We start from the raw sequence: 19,683 nt of genomic DNA on the forward strand, positions 1-19,683 counted from the left end.
GATATTTATGAGTTAATTTGTAAAAATATATTTTACGTTTCTCTCTTCTTATCAGGGAGGGCGGTGCCCCAGCGCCCCCTATGGGCCGGCCGCCACTGATGTGTAGTAGTTCCCATTGATTTAGCTTGTAAAGCGGGGAGAATGGCGCTAGGCTTACCGCACTGTGAAGTCACTGCTGGAAGATGGCAGGAGGGAGGGGCTACTATATTTGGAGAAAAATGGCCGCTCCCAGACTGAGTGATTGCAATGAAATTTTTTTTTTTTACTGATTAACGCTAACTTCATTAAATCACTGTGAATGTATTAGTTTTAGGTATAAATAATGATCCAATGATTATTCCTTGCTGACCGGATTTTTCCTTTAAAAAGGAGAAAAGCTGAAGCTAAAGTAAGTTTCTTTATAAAAGGTAGAAAAAACAATGAACAATGAAAGTAACACAATGGTTGACTGTTTTTTATAACAATTAAGGACAGACACACTAAAAAAACAACAGATGCCATTACTTTTGTACCTTCAAATAAGGACTGAAAATGCAACATCTTTACGGTTTCTGGTTGTTTGTCGGACTCAAGGAAAGAAAAATAAATAAGTCTTTGTAAAAAGCTTTCATAATTTGAACGTAAATCAACTCTAATCATCACCTGGGAAAAGGCCAGCGCTGACAGGTCTGTCCAGTGAAATGATTGTTGATAAGCTGTGATAGAACAATCTATGTTTGGTGGACAGTTAGCAGTGATGCTGAGCTCTGTTTTCTTTCAGCAGTCAGGGGTGACAATCCAATCACAGAGAAAAATGCCTGTTAAAAATGCAATCAGAATACTTCCTGTTCTTGTTGCGGCAGAAGAAAATGTACCCAGACAGATAAAAACCAACTCCTACCTTCCACCTGTCGACATTTTCCTACATTACGATCCTAAAATGTTAGGTTTTTATTCAGAGTTTATGTAATTAATGATAAAAAAAATAAAAATAAGAATTTTAAAGCATTTTAGTGAAAATAATGAGGTGTTTTTTTTTTTTACTTTACTCTAATATCCTGTGTGGGAAAGCTGCTTTAAATGTCTACTTTGTAAATATGTTAAAAATCACAGTATAAACATAGTTCTTCGGCATCAGTGAAAAAATAGAATTATGAAATTATGGCAGATCCTTAACAAGGCAACTACACTGGAAAAACGATCTACAAATAAGTAAAAATGTCTTAAATTAAGTGTATTTACCCTTAATTTGAGTAGGTAAATCAAATAGTTTACCAATAGAATGAGTATTTTTAATCTTAAAATAAGATAATTAGATAAAATGCACTTGAAATAAGACAATGCAATTGTGTTTTCTTATTTTAAGTGTAAATTGTCTTGTTCCATTGGCAGAATGTCTCTTTTACCTCCTCCTTCCAAGAACAAATGCACTAATTTTAAGAAAAAATTACTTTACTTAGATTTTGATTTTTTTACAGTTTAACAGCTGAACACTTTACAACTACTGCCTTAACAATCCAAGTAGGGGACACAATAAATGCAATGCAAAAGAAGGTTTTTAATTAATACTAGCTCCCTGGCCAACATAGAGCATAATAATCCGAGTTTATTGCATGTATAAAAACTATTGCAAACTGTATAGCCTGAGCAAAGCTGGTCTAAAGAACAATTTAAACGGAGAGTAAAATTGCTGCTACTAAGTTGTCTGAACTTTCCATATGGATTTGTGGTCTAAACGATATGTTAAATTGTTTTATACAAAGAAATGCTGGTTTTTTTATTCTTCTTATGTTGTTTATTCTTCTTTTTATTTTTCTCTGCTTAAAAGAAACAGCTTTTTCGAGGCTTTAAAATGCCCAAAAACTCCACAAACTTGGCAGTAAATTGTCCCCCTAGTGAAATTTACGTATGATAATGGAATTCAAAATGGGCGTGGCCAAATGGCTCTACAGCGCCCCCTAATGTGAGTTGGGGAAAACCGTAAGTCGCTGAGATTTGGCAGGTACGTAGATCTCACCAAATCATGAAAAAAGTTACATTGTAGGTATGCTCTAAAACCTACAGGAAGTCGGCCATTTTGGGTCAAAGGCCGATTTTTGGCACTTTTTCAATTTTGTTGACGTCGAACTTTCGCAAACTCCTCCTAATTTATTTATTTATTTTTTTTTTTTTTTACAGAATATCATATAATGTCTGAAATGGTGAAATATATTTGTTTTTATGGAGACCGCCACTCATTTAGCCCCTTGAGGGTTTCTCGGCAGTTGTCCATCGCATTTTCTTTTTTAGTGAAACATTATTCTGTTTTTATGTTTTTGTTGTGAAAATAAAATAAATATACTACCAAGGTGCAGCAGGTAGAGGTTGGTGATACCGGGGAATTTATAATCGATAAGATACCAAGTAAATACAGGGTCAGTTCCGCCGATATTGATACGATACCGATAACTTTTAACAACCTGTTGACCTTTCAGTGTTTCTGTGATTTTTATTTTATTAATAAAGTTGAATAACTATAGTATTAATAAATGTTCATGGTGTTTCTTTCCTAATCCACTGCTTATGTTTCTATTGTGTCCACTCTCCTGTTGCTTTATTCTATACATTTCCACATTGTGGGATAAATAAAGGATTAGTTAATATAAGACCACTTCGATAACACATTTTAATGGGATTAATGTACTGGGTTCTTTCAAGGTATTAATTACCCTTTCTTAGGGGACTCCGGTAATATATGACTTATAATATCTACTTTGAAAGTTAATATGTGTCAGGAATCCAATTTGTGTGGTCTGTTTTTGTGTTTCCTTTCCTCCCCCACCAGTTGGTGCCCCGTCCTCATTGGTTCTCCGTGCACACCTGCAGCTCATTGTCTCATTACCCGTGGAGTGTTTTTAAGCTGCTGACTGCCACTACCTCAACGCCAGAGTGTTTACTAATACAGAGCACTGAATAACCCAGTCCACCCATCTCCAAGCAAGACACTCTCTCAGTCTGGATTCCATAAAGGACACCTATCCTTGGAGAAGTGAGTCTGCAACCTTTTCCTCCAATTCTAAGGTTCAAATTTCCCACGGAGCCTGAACTAACCCCAGTCTCTTCCCCTCACCTTTCAGTCCCTGTTGAGCAGTGTTCAGAGCAACAGTGGATGTATAACCTTTACTCTTAATAAACCTGTTAAACTTTTACTCTGCGTCTCTCTGTTTGGCTTTCTGCATCTTGGGATCAGACCTTAGAATTAAATCATGACAATATGAAGGTGATCCCTCTTATCTACCTGGATATTCTCTGGAGGTCTGAAACGCCTGTCAGTGACATCTGTCTGAGGGTCAAGGGTCTGTCGAGGTAATGAGTATACGTTTTGTCTCCTCTCTCCGTCTCTACATTTTCCTGCTCATGGTTTTTCATCTGCTTATTTAAACTTGTTGTGTTTCCAATGCATTGAACCAGATTTTAACAAACCATGTAGTTTGCCGATGTTTTCATTTACGGTATTTTCTGCTCCGATGGTCTCGCTCTCCCTCTCAGAGTCTGAGGAGCAGCAGCTTCGTCTTCAAACTTGGAAAAGAAAAAAAAGCCCAGTAGGTTGTCTTTTAACTTTTTAAAACTTTTCTGGAATGAGCAGCGTGGTTGTTTGTGTGTCGTCTGGAGAGAGAGCCGAGTGGGTGGGCCAGGATGAGCCTGTGTGCTGAGCTGGTGGGGAAGGGAGGAGGGGAGAGGCAAATAATGAATCTGCTGCAGTTAGTGCAGCAGGAGAGAATAGAAAGTGTCCATCTTGTTAAACGAATATTGTTCAATATCAATACCAGCGTTGTTATCGATAGCATCGATCCTAGGATCGATCTGTTCACCTCTAGCAGCAAGGATTATGCCTGTGAAAGCAGTCCGTGCCATGTGCTTTCATGAACATACAGGACATCAGTTCTCATCGAAAGGTACATGTTTGCAGGAGGATAGAGAAAAATCATTATTTCCCACCTATAATGTGATTTATCAAAGCTGAAACATATGACAGGTTGAGCTTCAGCCTCATTATTCAGAACGTTGGAATAGTAAACGTATGAAAACTTTAAGCTTTTCTAGCTTCAATGGATTGATACAAGTCTAACATTTTTTTTTTCTTTTTTGATATTCTAAAAAATTAGCTAAAAATTCAGATGATGATTGAAAGGAAATATGGATATTGGTTTGAGAAGGAGGCATCAGATACAAACAGAAGGGAAATAAACTTCTCTGCTTGTTTCTACCAGATGTGGACTTTCAGAATTAGAAACAGTACAAACAGATATCCATCAAGAAATGTTATTTCTGGATTTAAGCCCAAATAGAAGCCCTGCCATACTGGATCGCCTGAGGAAAAACTTAACTAGCCTGCGTTTAGATGGATTATTCCAGTTTATAACCACAGATACCTGCATCTCTCAGACTAGTTTTTCCGGTGGACTGTCTAGTGATGCCATATTGATTTCAGGTTTAAGAAGTATTTGATTGCGTTTTCCATGTCTATTCTTAATCACAACCATCAGATAAAGTGAAGAAGTAGTTTGCAAGAATTCTCTCTACAACCCCTAATTTATCCTGCTTTTCTTGTTAATGAAGTTATGCATTAGGAATGATGATAACTGGTAAGAGAAAACTAAATAAAAATGTATTCTGCTGTTTTATAATCAAAAGAAAATTAAAAAATGCTACAATTTTTCTATTTATTCCACCATGTTCTCCCAAAATCTTTATTATAATAGCCAGTAGCAGATGGGGGATACTAATTCAAAAGATATGCAAGCGCCTAGCTGCACCTGTTATCAGTTACACAGTTAATCATGAATGATCACCTGCAACACACCAACTGATTGCACACTGATATTATTCTGTTTGCACAAGGAATTTAGTGCATTTTTTGGGGGGAAATCAGGCATTAAGTATGGAGAAAATCCGAATCCTTCTAAAACCACAGTTCCCCACTAATATACCCTACAAAGCTATTTTCCTGCTAAGTGCTAAAGAGGCGTCAATCATAAGCTAATTAACTTTAAAGAAATCCAAGAAAAAAACATTCTTGGCAACATAAAACTTGAAGGGCATAGTCACGTTATATCACATTAGTTGTTATTAATCTATAGTAGGGCTGCAACTAACGGAGCCATATATATATATATATTTTTTTTTATTTATTTTTTTTTTATTTTTTTATTTTTTTTTAGGGATGGAACGGTTTATGAAAACCGCGTTTGGTTCATGCTCTGCTCCTTTTTCTCATTGGCGAAGCGTTTACACTCCAGAGCAGAAGGTGGCGGTACTGCGACCAAAGCCAACCACCAGTAGTAAAGAAGAAGAAGAAGAAGCGAAGCAGCGTAGACGGGTGTAGCAGAAAAAAATCAGTTGTTGTGGAGAATTGTGTGGGTATGGTGAGTGGGAAAGAACAGGAGTTGGAAGACGCGCCAGCAGCACTTTATAGGTCTGCTGTATGGGACCACTTTGCATTTAGAGTGACCTACGATGACGGCGGGAAGAAAGTTGTGGATAAAAGGGCAACAGTGTGCAAGCATTGTGCAACACATTTTGTTTATGCTAACCCCGAAATCCCTCATACTCCGTCAGCGCTCCGCCCCGCTGCGCTCCAGACCGGCTGCTCAAAGCAAAGCCTACAGCCTCCACTGTGGCTCCCGTCTGCTCCGCTTGTGCCAGATGATTAAATTCAAAGTAGTAAAACATGCGGAAATTATCCAGGGTTTCCCTGATCATTAAAAATAATTACAATTCATTAATTTTTTGGTATTTTTTCATTAATTTCATAAATTTTTATGGGATTTCGGTGTAACAATCAACATATACCGAACCGAACCAAAAACCGTGACCAGAAACCGTGAACCAAACCGAACCGTGGATTTTGTGAACCGTTCCACCCCTTATATATATATATGAGAGTCATGGGTATTTGATGGCATTAAATTATTTGTAAGGGCATAAAAGACCATTAAATTAAATTAAACGGGAGTTACTCATTCATGTATTAACACTGATATCACTTTATTATTGTTTTTTTTTTTATTATTTAATTAACTAACAGCTTTTGGCTTTTGGTCCCTTTACAGGCAAAGATGATGCTTCATCTTCCAGTAGGAGAATGAGCCAAATACGCCGCTACTGAATTATTTAAAACCAAATAAGGTATTAAATTTTCAAATCAGATTAGAGATGTGAAAGCTGCTTTTCACAGATGCTCTTTATTCTATATACAGATACAACAGATAACAGATGAATTGTGATATATTGCAGTTTGTTGGGCATATTATGTCTGAAATGGCAATCAATACCATTTTCATTTTCAATTATTTCACTGGACACATCACTGCCCTCCTTATTCATGTAAATTCCAGGATGCAGAGATTGTTTATAAGGTGATCTAATGACACTTTTAGGGACCGCACTGCAAAAACTTTCTGAAAATGAGTAAACATATCTTAAAATAAGTGTATTTAGCCTTAATATGAGTAGGAAAATAAGATGCTCTGCCAATGGAATAAGCATTTTACCCTTAAAATAAGATAATTAGATATTATGCAATTGAAATAAGAGACTGCAGTTGTTTTTTTTCTTATTTTAAATGTACATTGTCTTCCATTGGCAAAGTGTCTCACTTACCTGCTCAATTCAAGAAAAAAATGCACTTATTGTAAAAAAAAAAAGACTTATTTAGATGTACATTTTTTGCAGTGCATCAATGCTCACATACAGTGAAGGGATGAATAGGTTAAAGAGAAAACAGCTGTGGATGAAGAGCGACAATGAAGTTGAGATATTAAACCAGACCTTAAACCGGCAATGAGTTAATAAGGACTAGAGATTTCAGCACACCTCCATCAAAACTGCGTATATAACTAATAAACTGAGAAAAGGATAATGAACTTTATTATGAGCGCCATCACTGAAGGGGGAGTCATTTGGATGTAGTGGTTGTGAGTAATTTGCTTATTCATTTATTAACAGCTTTAACCCCTTAAGCCCAGAGGGTCTTAGGAGCAAATTATGCCTGAAGTTACATTTGCACTGCAAAAACGTTCTGAAGATTAGTAAAAATGTCTTTAAAGGAATAGTACACCCAAAACATGATTAGCCTTCATTTTCTACTCCCCCCATGCTGAACAACACTCTGGAGTACTTTTTTGATATCTCAAATGCATCTGGAGATCTGGGAGGCTTCTTGCTGTCTGCTGACATTCAAATAATGGAGGTCTATGGCGCCCGAGGCAGAAAGGTCCATAAAAGTCCACAAAAAAATGTGTCAATATTCCTCCATACTGCTCGTCCAATGTATTCCAAGTGTCCTGAGTGGGTAGCGTCCATAATTTACTCGAAACGAAGCCATTTAGAATGTTTTTAGAGCATAAACAGTAGTTTATAGGATTTCCTAAAAGCGCGCGCCTGCGCGTTCACGACGCTACGGAAGCCGGCAGACCAAACCAGATGAAAGTGCGCATTCAGCGTCTGCTCTGCCGATAATGCAAGCGTAGAAGAAGAAATGTGCTGTTTACCTGTGCAAAGAAAGAAACAACGAAAGAAAAATGTCTGAGGACTTCAGTGTTGAGGAAGAGCATGAGTTCTTTGCCGAGCTGAATGCGCACTTTCATCTGGTTTGGTCTGCCGGCTTCCGTAGCGTCGTGATCGCGCAGGTGCGCGCTTTCAGGAAATCCTATACACTACTGTTTATGCTCTAAAAACATTCTAAATGACTTCGTTTCGAGTAAATTATGGACGCTACCCACTCAGGACACTTGGAATACATTGGAAGAGCAGTATGGAGGAATATTGACACGTTTTTTGTGGACTTTTATGGACCTTTCTGCCTCAGGCGCCATAGACCTCCATTATTTGAATGTCAGCAGACAGCAAGAAGCCTCCCAGATCTCCAGATGCATTTGAGATATCAAAAAAGTACTCCAGAGTGTTGTTCAGCATGGGGGTGAGTAGAAAATGAAGGCTAATCATGTTTTGGGTGTAGTATTCCTTTAAACAAATGTATTTACCCTAAATTTGAGCAGGAAAATAAGATGATCTGCCAATGGAATGAGCATTTTTACCCTTAAAATAAGATAAATTAGATACTATGCACTTGAAGTAAGAGAATATAGTTGTTTTTTCTTATTTTAAATGGAAACAGTCTTATTCCATTGGCAAAGAGTCTTACTTACCTGCTCAATTCAAGAAGAAATGCACTTGTTTTAGGAAAAAATTACTTACTTAGATTTAAATTTTTTGCAGTGTGTGAATTAAAGCAAGTTCAGCTCCCAAACTATAAATTGGAAATACAATTGTTTATATCTGTATGACAGAAAAGCATTGAGGAATGTCACCATGTCTGATTTATAGGTGATTAAACTAAGAAAAAATGGAAAATATTTAGCCAAATTTATTTCCAAAATAAAAACTGCAAAACACCATGAAAGCCCATTTGAAACTCTAGATGCACTGGAAAAACGATCTAGAAATTATTAAACGTTTCTTAAATTAAGTGTATTTACCCTCATTTTGAGTGGATAAATGAGGTAGTTTGCCAATGGAATGAGTATTTTTACTCTTAAAATAAGATATTTAGATAAAATGCACTCGAAATAAGACAATGCAATTGCATTTTCTTATTTTAAATGTAAATTGTCTTGTTCCATTGGCAAAATGTCTCTTTTATCTCCTCAATCCAAGAACAAATGCACTTATTTTAAGAAAAAATGACTCATCTAGATTTGGATTTTTTCCAGTGTGAACCCTCAGACTTTATAGATCCACATCTTGATTATAACTCAAGCAATTTTGGACTGAGGGGGGGGACTCCATTTTTAAGAGATATGCAGGTGATCAAAAACGCTAACTTGCCCTGAAAGGGTATGTCAATTTTCAGGAAAACTGTATATGATGTTTTATAATTAAAAAAAGGGCAACAATTCCAGATTCTAAATGTCTGAAACAGAAAACTTAAATAACCCTGAAAAGGAGTTTGCGGAAATATAGTTTTAAATTTGACATTTTTTGTCATTTTCTTCACTTCACATCCGACTTCACCTCAGTGTTTTATTTAAAACGGCTGGATTATGTGAATTATTTTACCTCTTTGAGAATCCCAGTGAGTCTCTCAGTCTCACAGTCTATGATGATGTGTCCCTCCTTCCGCTTGTCCAAATCCTGGAACACTTTCAAGAAAGACGCCCCCGTCATGCTCTCCACGTTGACCGAGGTCACCAGCCAGTTCTTCTCTGCTGCCGTGTCCAGAACCTTCTGCAGCACTGAGAGACCTGAGGAGGACAAGACAAGGTCAAACCTTAAAGCAGCTGCAGAAGAAGAAATTTACTTTAGAGGCAAGTTTGGACAAAAGTTCTGCATGAAAAATGGCTGATTGGGGATGATCTCCAGAAAGCAGTGAATAAACGTCCACACCTCATGGGGAAGCACGCCGTAACTTACAGCTGGATTATGCTCACATTGTGTGCTAGGGATAACGCTGGAAAAAATCGAAATCTAGGTAAGTCATTTTTTCTTAAAATGAGTGCATTTGTCCTTGAATTGAGGAGGTAAAAGAGACATTTTGCCAATGAAACAAGAAAATGTATATTTAAAATAAGAAAACACAATTGCATTGTCTTATTTCAAGTGACAATTATCTAATATCCTATTTTAAGTGTAAAATTACTCATTCCATTGGCAAACTATCTCATTTACCTACTCAAATTAAGGGTAAATACCAAGGGCGTAGGTTTGATTTCAACTGTGGTAGGGACACTATTAGTCGGATGTAATTGGTCCTATGCAAAAATTATGCATGCTCTGTTTTTATGCTTGACGTGAAAATCAGGGTGTATTTCGTTTAAAAAGAAAAGCAGCATTTCTTGCTACATTTGTAAAAAATGTTACAAGCGCTACACACACTAAATGCTGTTTATCAATGTTTGAAGCATCATCGGCTCTGATGAATGATGAATTATGACTTTTTTTCCACTTTGAAAAGGTTGCATCTGAAATTACCAGCGACTAAGACAGAAAGTAAATCTGTGCCTTTATATCAAAATATAGTCTAAACTGTCTCTTATATGTGGATTTATCCAGTCTTTTCTTTTGATGATATACAATTGTGCAGAGGTAAAACCCACACCTATCTTAATATAATAGATTCGAGGGACACTAAATTAATGTATTGTATGGTTACTCTATTTAACCGATATCATGTATTTTATTTTGGGCTAAAACAATTAACCGGAATAATCCATTATTGAAATGTCAACAAATTTAATAATCAATTAATCGTTATCTGGTATATAGAGACTGTAAAACATGTCTTTAGCTCACAGAGCGATCCACTTAGAGCAGGAATTATGCCAATACCATTGCAAAAAATATATATAAACAAACATTTTTTCGTCTGTCAATATTCTCCATCCCATCTACTGCTGCAACCCAGCTGTATTGTAAATTATAAACATGTTATTCACATCTAATTGTTGGTAGGGACAAGTAGGTCTGTCCAAAATTTTGGTAGGGACATGTCCCTATGTTCCCTATGCAAACCTACGCCCATGGTGAATACACTTAATTTAAGACATTTTTTAGGCATGCACGATATTGGGATTTTGGCCGATATCCGATATCGATACTGATGTTAAAGCTCGACAAAAATAAGTAGTCATTGAAAATAGCAGTTTTGTTATCCATTTCTGACACTTTGAAAAATAATGAACTCAAATATATTTTCATATGCTGATATCACAATGATTTTTAAAAACGCGGTATCGATCTATTTTACTTTCAAAATCTCGTGAAATTTCATCGTTCTGTTACAAACTCTCGCGATATTTTGCAAATTCTTGAGAGATTTTGTTAGTAAAATAGATCGATACCGCGTCAATATATCAACATATAAAAATATGACAAAATTTCGTGAATTTTTGGGGGATTTCGTAGCATAACGATGACATATAGCAATATTTCATTAGTAAAAGAGATTGATATGGTGTTTTTAAATGGCAATATATCAGCATATGAAGATATTGGGATATTTTAATGTATCAATATTTTTTCCCTGGTCTTTAGAAGTTTTTAAGTCTGTAAAAAAGAAGTTTTTGAGGAAGAAGAAGAACTAGTATTTATTTTTCTTTTTTTTAGACTTTAGAAACTTAGAAGCTGATCAAATATTGCGTTAAATATCGGTGGGGTGGCCGATGTCCGATATTCAGTTTTAAGGCCGATACCGATAGAGGGCTGATTATATCATGCATCCCTAAAATGATAAATAGATTTTTTCTTGAAATAAGTGCATTTTGTCTTGGATTGAGGAGGTAAAAGAGACATTTTGCCAATGGAACAAGACAACTTCCACTTAAAATAAGAAAACATAATTACATTGTCTTATTTCAAGTGTATATTATCTAATTATCTTATTTTAAGAGTATAAATACTCATTCCATTGTCAAACTATCTGATTTAGCTACTCAAATTAAGGATAAATACGCTTAATTTAGGAAACTTTTACTTATTTCTAGATTGTTTTTCCAGTGAACATGAGCTGGGAAACAAATCAAGGCATGTTGTGGACCAATCAGAAGCTGCGCTCAGACCCATATTTCTTCTTATAAGCTTCTCCATCAGAATCTCCCCTGTAGCTTTGGTGATAAAGTGCAACGAGCAGGACAGTCCATTAAGCACTCTGACACTTGCAGGTGTGCGTCTCCAGCTTGTGCGCCGCCAGCCTAAGTAATCACCACTTTCATGCTAACATATAATCGTCCCAGGCTTCATCTCGGTCTGCGGACACACTAACATCCAGACATGCCTCCTTTAAGCACCAATTACAGGTGGTGATACTCAATTACCCTGTCTGTGATATGCTGCTGAGCATCACAGAGAGGCAGGGCGGCCAATGAGCTGAGGGCTTACGGTAAGACAGGAAATAAAAAGAGATTAGGGAACACATTGATCTTGAGCTGTGATTTACAGCCTGACTCACTGTTGTACTTGTGCTGCTGGCAGAGGACCGATCCGATTCCTCTCAAGCTGGCACTCGCAGCCGTTCCTCTGAGTAAATAAAGTCATTTCACCCACACTCTACGGGCTGCTGTAATCTAAATGAACTGTAGCAATTAGAACATTGAGATACAAACCAGCATTTCATTTGGTTGTTTTTTTTTATTTTACTATCCCAACATTAATTTCTATTGTTCTACATTTACAATGATTTCAATTCAGTACATAAATATTTTTGGATCCCAAAGAGAAAGTAAAAGTTGCAACTTTGCTTTTTGTTTTTCCAACTGTTTTTTCAATTCAATTCATACTTTATTAATCCCAATGGTAAATAGGCAGGAAGGATCATCTGTAGAGGTCTGCCTTGTACCTGATATGGAGACGCCTCTGACTAAAGACACTCACTGCAAAAAAATAGAAATCTAAATAACTTATTTTTTCTGAAAATAAGTGCATTTTTTCTTGGATTGAGGAGGTAAGGGAGACACTTTGCCAACGGAACAAGAGAATTTACATTTAAAATAGGAATAAAAAACATTGCATTGTCTTATTTCCAGTGCATATTATCTAATTATATTATTTGAGCAGAAATGCTCATTGCACTGGAAAAAATCAAAATCTACATTCGTATTTTTTTCTTAAAATTAGGGAATTTTTCTTGGATTGAGGAGGCAAAAGAGACATTTTGCCAATGGAACAAGACAATTTACACTTAAAATAAGAATAGATAATTTCATTGTCTTATTTCAAGTGCATATTATCTAATTATCTTATTTTATGAGGAAAAATACTCATTCTATTGGCAAACTATCTAATATACCTACTCAAATTAAGGGTAAATACAGTTAATTTAATACATTTTTACTTATTTCTAGATCTTTTTTCCAGTGTGGGAGATCATCTTATTTACCTCCTCAAATTAAGGGTAAATACACTTAATTAAAAAACGTTTAGTTACTTCTAGATTATTTTTGCAGTGGTCTGTTGGTTTATTTCAGCCTGATAAAGACGATGCTCATTGTTCTCCATGATATTTTCACTAAAAAATTTTCTGTGTGAAATAATCTCCAGATGTTCCAGAGGAGTTCCTACAAACTCCTACAAGAGTTGCTGCAAACGTAGAAGGACCTAAGCTTCCTTAGGAAGCACAATCTGCTCTGTCCCTTCTAGGAGACGGCTTCACAGTTGTGTCTCCAGTCTAGTTTGTTGTCCAGGTGAACACCAAGATGTTTAGAGTCCTCCACCAACTCCTCTTCTTCTACAGTAGCAGCCATTCAAAATGGCCTTTCCCAGTCAAATGCCAGCCGAAAGGCAGCACACTTCCCTCCAACTCCAGGCGAAATCCCCTCCAACTTCCCCTCTAGAATACTTTTTTTTTACTCTGACTCCACCCTTTCACTGAATTACAGGGTCTAACCAGGAGATGATGCTTCTCTTTAGATCTTAAAGGAATAGTACACCCAAAACATGATTAGCCTTCATTTTCTACTCACCCCCATGCTGAACAACACTCTGGAGTACTTTTTTGATATCTCAAATGCATCTGGAGATCTAAGAGGCTTCTTGCTGTCTGCTGACATTCAAATAATGGAGGTCTATGGCGCCCGAGGCAGAAAGGTCCATAAAAGTCCACAAAAAACGTGTCAATATTCCTCCATACTGCTCGTCCAATGTATTCCAAGTGTCCTGAGTGGGTAGCGTCCAGAATTTACTCTAAACAAAGTCATTTAGAATGTTTTTAGAGCATAAACAGTAGTGTATAGGATTTCCTGAAAGCGCGCGCATGCAAGTTCACGACGCTACGGAAACCGCGGCAGACCAAACCGGATGAAAGTGCGCATTCAGCTCGGCAAAGAACTCATGCTCTTCCTCAACACTGAAGTCCTCAGACATTTTTCTTTCATTGTTTCTTTCTTTGCACAGGTAAACAGCACATTTCTTCTTCTACGCTTGCATTATCGGCAGAGCAGACGCTGAATGCGCACTTTCATCTGGTTTGGTCTGCCGTGGTTTCCGTAGACTCGTGAATGCGCTTTCAGGAAATCCTATACACTACTGTTTATGCTCTAAAAACATTCTAAATGACTTCGTTTCGAGTAAATTCTGGATGCTACCCAGTCAGGACACTTGGAATACATTGGACGAGCAGTATGGAGGAATATTGACACGTTTTTTGTGGACTTTTATGGACCTTTCTGTCTCGGGCGCCATAGACCTCCATTATTTGAATGTCAGCAGACAGCAAGAAGCCTCCCAGATCTCCAGATGCATTTGAGATATCAAAAAAGTACCCCAGAGCGTTGTTCAGCATGGGGGTGAGTAGAAAATGAAGGCTAATCATGTTTTGGGTGTACTATTCCTTTAATGTCCAAAAATCATGACAAAAATTTTTATTTTAGTACAAAGGTTGATGTTTAAAAAGGAATTGTAGGGGACCGGCCAAGGGCCCATAAAGGAAAGTGGGGACATTTTGGATAGCTTCTACTGTACCAGGATGTTAACAGGAGTCAACTTGTTAAGGATCAGATGATTGTTTCCACACCATGTTTACCAGCTCTCTCTACTCAGCTACTGGTCCATCTCTGATGCACCCAATGACTGCAGAGTCATCCCAGTATTTCTGCAGATGACAGGACTCTGTCTGGGACTGGAGGTGAACAGAGTGAAAAGGAATGGAGCGAGTACCGTACCCTGTGGTGCTCCTGTGCTGCTGACTACTGGGTCAGACAACTGAGCCTTCAGGCTAACGAAATGAGGTCCGTTTGTCAGGTAGTCTGTGATCCTGGTGATTGTTGATGAGTTTCTAGTCAAGTTTGTCCTGCTTAATAGTGTTAAATGCATAAGAGAAATCAAAGAACATAATCCTCACAGTCCTGTCTGCCTTGTCTTGGTTTTTCTTTCTTAACATAGATGGCTTCCTTCACGTCCATCTCAAACCACCTATTTTCTTTGTCCAAAATGTGTGAGGGTTTGAAAGAGGCGTGAACGAAGCAATGTTAAGAAAAACCAACCTTAAACAGAGGGGGTGAACTCAGATTTCCGCTTTCAAAAAACTACAATGTAGCAATAGAGTGTATTGCAACCATAACACCTTTGCAGGATGACAAAAGAAGCCAAACGAGCTCCATTCCAAACAGCTGGACTTGTTCGTCCGTTTCAATTTGCATGTTTTCTAAACAAAAACATGTCTTCAAACTTGGAAACAAAGTTCAGTGGATTGTTGTACTTTTTTGGAATGACTATTACCTGGATGACTGAGAATATTCACCATCAAGTTGCTAAACATTAGCTACAACCAGCTAACTTTTCTTAACCTGACTCCGCCAGATGGATTTGCTCCGCATATCCATCAGGAAACCTTCCGTTGAAGTAATTTTGGGAAGGGGCGAAAATACTTGTTAGCTGATTGGCCTATGTTGGTGATAGACGGGCCAAATAAACCAATCAGATCAATGAAGCATATGACGTACTAACAGAGCGACGACAAAGAGGAGCCAATTGATAGATCAAACTCTTGCCGAAACCAGTTGGGAGAAGAGCAAAAACATCTTTTCCTCTGAGAAAAGCCTCCAGAGCAGTGTTTTGCTCTTCTTTCAGTGAAGAAATACTCCGTAATTCCCATAAAACTTGCTCGATAGCCCCGCTAACGCTAGTTTCATCGGCTGAAGCCGCCATGTTCTTTAGACTGAACTGTCGCGCTTCTCGTTGCGTCACACCTCAACCCGCCTCAAAGTCAACGCTGATTGGACGTTCGTTTGGTGAACGGCTCCAAATTTTCTTTAACGGAGAGTCTCCAGACTGATCTGCGGGTGAAACCTTGAAAGCTCGCGAGATCAGGATGGTCTCACGAGGCTAAACTTTTCTGACGTTTAAAAAAAAAGGACATTATGTGGCGATTTTCTAATCATGGAATGTTTTTAGTATGAATATTCTGGATTACTTTTAATATGTGGACCCTTATGGACAAATTGAGTATAAAAAATTGAAAATTAGATTTATAAAATGGCTTCTAGACGTCTTCAAAAGTATGTTGTTGTGGCTTTTTGTCATGTTTACATTTTGAGATGCTGCTATATCTGTGTTAATTGTGCTTTGGTGCTCACTGTGTCCATAAAAAGAACTTGGAGGTTGAATTTTGAAGAATCTAAGCTTTCTAATTATGTCTATTTCTATGTTGGTAGAAATGTTACAGTTGTAAATTTTATGTTTTCTGAGTTGTTAGTTGTAAACGCTTTAAGAAAGATTTTGAGGAGCTAAATTAATACATGTTTGTTGAAGTTCAGTTTCTAGTTCATTTCCTGGTTTATCAAAAAAAAAGCAGAAATACACGTCTCATTAATATAAGGGGGGAAAAAAGCTAGCAGAAAGCACATAATGCGGCGGCTTTGCTTTGCTTATTAAAATGCATAGCAGCTGCTCTGCAGAAAACTCCTGCTGCCTGTTTGACACCAGGTCATTAACAAAAAAAAAGACAAATGTTGTTCCAACACCATATATGACAGCAAAGCGTTAATGAATGAGACTGCAAAGGAAAATATGAGGATGCTGAGAGGAAATCAGGTTTAGGAGCAGAGGAGGCGATTCTGCAAAGCAGCGCAGAGATAAACCGCTGCAGTTTTTAAGCAGCTGTTTATAATGAGTGAATAATTAAAACTCTTGGCGATGACATTTTTAACAGTAGCTGCATAACTGATGACAGGCATGAGAAAAAGATAATTAATCACTGTTGTGAAAATGATCAGAGGGTCAGCTATCAGTGAATGGGGTTCATTTCAGGTGTCTAAAGCTTTCAACATCCAACGTTCACAGTTTTAAAAGGACAGTTCATTTATTTTTTTTTTACTTTTTTGTATATTTTCTGTTTTCTTCCAATAGTTTTAATTATTTTATTCATCTTATATCAGAGTCAGAGGGGCTGCAGCCTGTTTTCAGGAGTCTATGGGTGAAAGGTAGCAAGTCCATCGCAAAGCAAAATTCTACCTTAAAAACCATAAACCTATTTATGAATTCTAGGTCTTGTTGAACGTTGTATAAATTATCTTCAAGTACTTTTTAAAAAACCCATTTGAAAGCACTCAAGATGTTCTAAATCTAGCAAGCGATTTACGTTCTGCCCTAAATTACAGGTTAGGAAGCGAGAGGCAACAATCCAAACAGCAAACCTTTTACCCAAAATAAAAATAAGTACAAGAACATTCTACAAATACCAAAGAGGCAATGAATATTTATTAAAATATTCTTCTTTCAGTTAGTATTTGGCAACACAGCTGATTACACTGACTTTGAAATAATAATTAAAACTGTTTAAGGATAAATCCATGAAAAGGTTTGATGCATCATAACTCCACTAACCTGAGCTGATTATGGGAAATACAGAAATCTCTGAGGTTTACTAATAGATTGAAAAAAAAACATACGGACTCAGATTTCAGCTTTAAAAAACCTACAACGCAGCGACAGAGTTGATTCCTTCCCACTATCATCGCAACCACAACCCCTTTAAAAGGGAGAAGAAGACCTTGCCTATTCAGCCAGGACAACAATTCCCTCTAACGACCCCCCTTTCAGAGACATAGACAGGTATGGGGCATTGAAGGCAAACAAAAGAAGCCAAACGACGCCCATTCCAAAGGGGGGGACCCGCTGGTCAGTTTCAATTTGCATGTTTCCTAAACAAAAACAAGGCTTTGTTGGGCTGCTGTATAAAGCCTGGAACTCAAAGCTATTTCTGACATTTTATTGGAATGACTATGACCTGGATTATTGAAAACCTTCACCAGATTAAGCTTCTCAAAAAAATGTTTTAATGTTCGACTGTTCGGTTAGACTGTCTCGGTTCGATTTGCGTGTTCGGTTCATGCGCTGCTCCTTTTTCTCATAGGCGAAGCGTTTACACTCCAGAGCAGAAGGTGGCGGTACTGCGACCAAAGCCAACCACCAGTAGTAAACAAGAAGAAGAAGCGAAGCAGCGTAGCCGGGTGTAGCAGAAAAAAATCAGTTGTTGTGGAGAATTGTGTGGGTATGGCGAGTGGGAAAGAACAGGAGTTGGAAGACGCGCCAGCAGCACTTTATAGGTCTGCTGTATGGGACCACTTTGCATTTAGAGTGACCTACGATGACGGCGGGAAGAAAGCTGTGGATAAAAGTGCAACATTGTGCAAGCATTGCACTGGAAAAAAGATCTAGAAATAAGTAAAAATGTCTTAAATTATGTGTATTTACCCTTAATTTGAGTAGGTAAATATGATGGTTTGCCAATGGAATTAGTAATTTTACTCTTAAAATAAGATATTTAGATAAGATGCACTTGAAATAAGACAATGCAGTTGTTTTTTGTTATTTTAAATGTAAATTGTTTTGTTGTATTGGCAAAATGTCTCTTTTACCTTCTCAATTCAAGAAAAAATGCACTTATTTTAAGAAAAAGGGATTTTGATTTTTTCCGGTGTGTGCAACACGTTTTGTTCATGATAACAGCAAAACGACCAACATGTCATGCTAACAATCAACATATACCGAACCAAACTGAAAACGTGACCACAAAACCGTGAATCGAACTGAACCGTGGATTTTGTGAACCGTTCCACCCCTAATACATATATACATATTAGGGATGCACGATATTGGGATTTTGGCCGATATCCGATATGCCGATATTTTAAAACTTGTGTAGCCGATAACCGATATCGATACCTATGTAAAGCTGGACAAAAATAAGTTTTCATTGAAAATAGCAGTTTTGTTATCCATTTCTGACACTATGAAAAATAATAAACTCAAATATATTTCCATATGCTGATATCAAATAGATTTTTAAAAGCGAGGTATCGATCTATTTTACTTTCAAAATCTCGTGAAATTTCATCGTTCTGTTACAAACTCTCGTGAGATTTTGCAAATTCTTGTGAGATTTTGTTAGTAAAATAGATCGATACCGCGTCAATATATCAACATATAAAAATATGGCAACATTTTGTGAATTTTCGGGGGATTTCGTAGCATAACGATGACATATAGCAATATTTCATTAGTAAAAGAGATTGATATGGTGTTTTTAAATGGCAATTTATCAGCATATGAAGATATTGGGATATTTTAATGTATCAATATTTTTTCCCTGGTCTTTAGAAGTTTTTAAGTCTGTAAAAAAAGTTTTTCCGGAAGAAGAAGTATTTATGTATTTATTTTTTTAGACTTTAGAAACTCAGAAGCTGATCAAATATCGGGTTAAATATCGGTGGGGTGGCCGATGTCCGATATTCAGTTTTAAGGCCGATACCGATAGGGGGCGGATTATATCGTGCATCCCTAATACATATATATAATATTTTTTAAATAAATCTGTTTGCTTTAATTCTCCTTAGATTTTCAGTTTGATTTTTTTTTTTTTCAGGCTGTCCTGACGGTAAAAGAGGTAAAAGAGGCTGGATTAGCATTATAATAATATCTATTTCTTTATTTATTCTACCCGATCTTTATTCACGCCCTTTTCTTTTTGAATTGCTGTATTTGCATCAAACACAATCTCTTCCTTCTAAATGTGCCTCATGCATCCATATAAATCAGAGGCAGCCTGACAGGGGGCCTCTCAGGAGAAGCAGAGGCAAAGACGCTCCTTCAAAGGCATCCTGGAAGAGAATAATATCATAATGGAATCTGGCTGTGATGATAAGCACCTTTTTAGCCGGAGGCGCTACATGA

At 37.1% G+C, this 19,683-nt stretch overlaps 1 protein-coding gene across 3 annotated transcripts in view; it reads right to left on the reverse strand.

The window, feature by feature from the left end:
* Positions 1–19,683, reverse strand: part of gria1a (glutamate receptor, ionotropic, AMPA 1a) — a 152,513-nt gene that overhangs the window by 123,959 nt on the left and 8,871 nt on the right. For all 3 annotated transcript variants that reach the window (XM_038268207.1, XM_038268205.1, XM_038268208.1), the window contains exon 2: positions 9,079–9,263. In XM_038268207.1, the coding sequence (XP_038124135.1) occupies positions 9,079–9,263 (185 nt within the window). The remainder of the gene's footprint in view (positions 1–9,078; positions 9,264–19,683) is intronic.

The sequence above is a fragment of the Cyprinodon tularosa genome, unplaced genomic scaffold (assembly GCF_016077235.1).
Source record: "Cyprinodon tularosa strain WSP-4 unplaced genomic scaffold, ASM1607723v1 ctg698, whole genome shotgun sequence".
In the NCBI taxonomy this organism is placed as follows: Eukaryota; Metazoa; Chordata; class Actinopteri; order Cyprinodontiformes; family Cyprinodontidae; genus Cyprinodon; species Cyprinodon tularosa.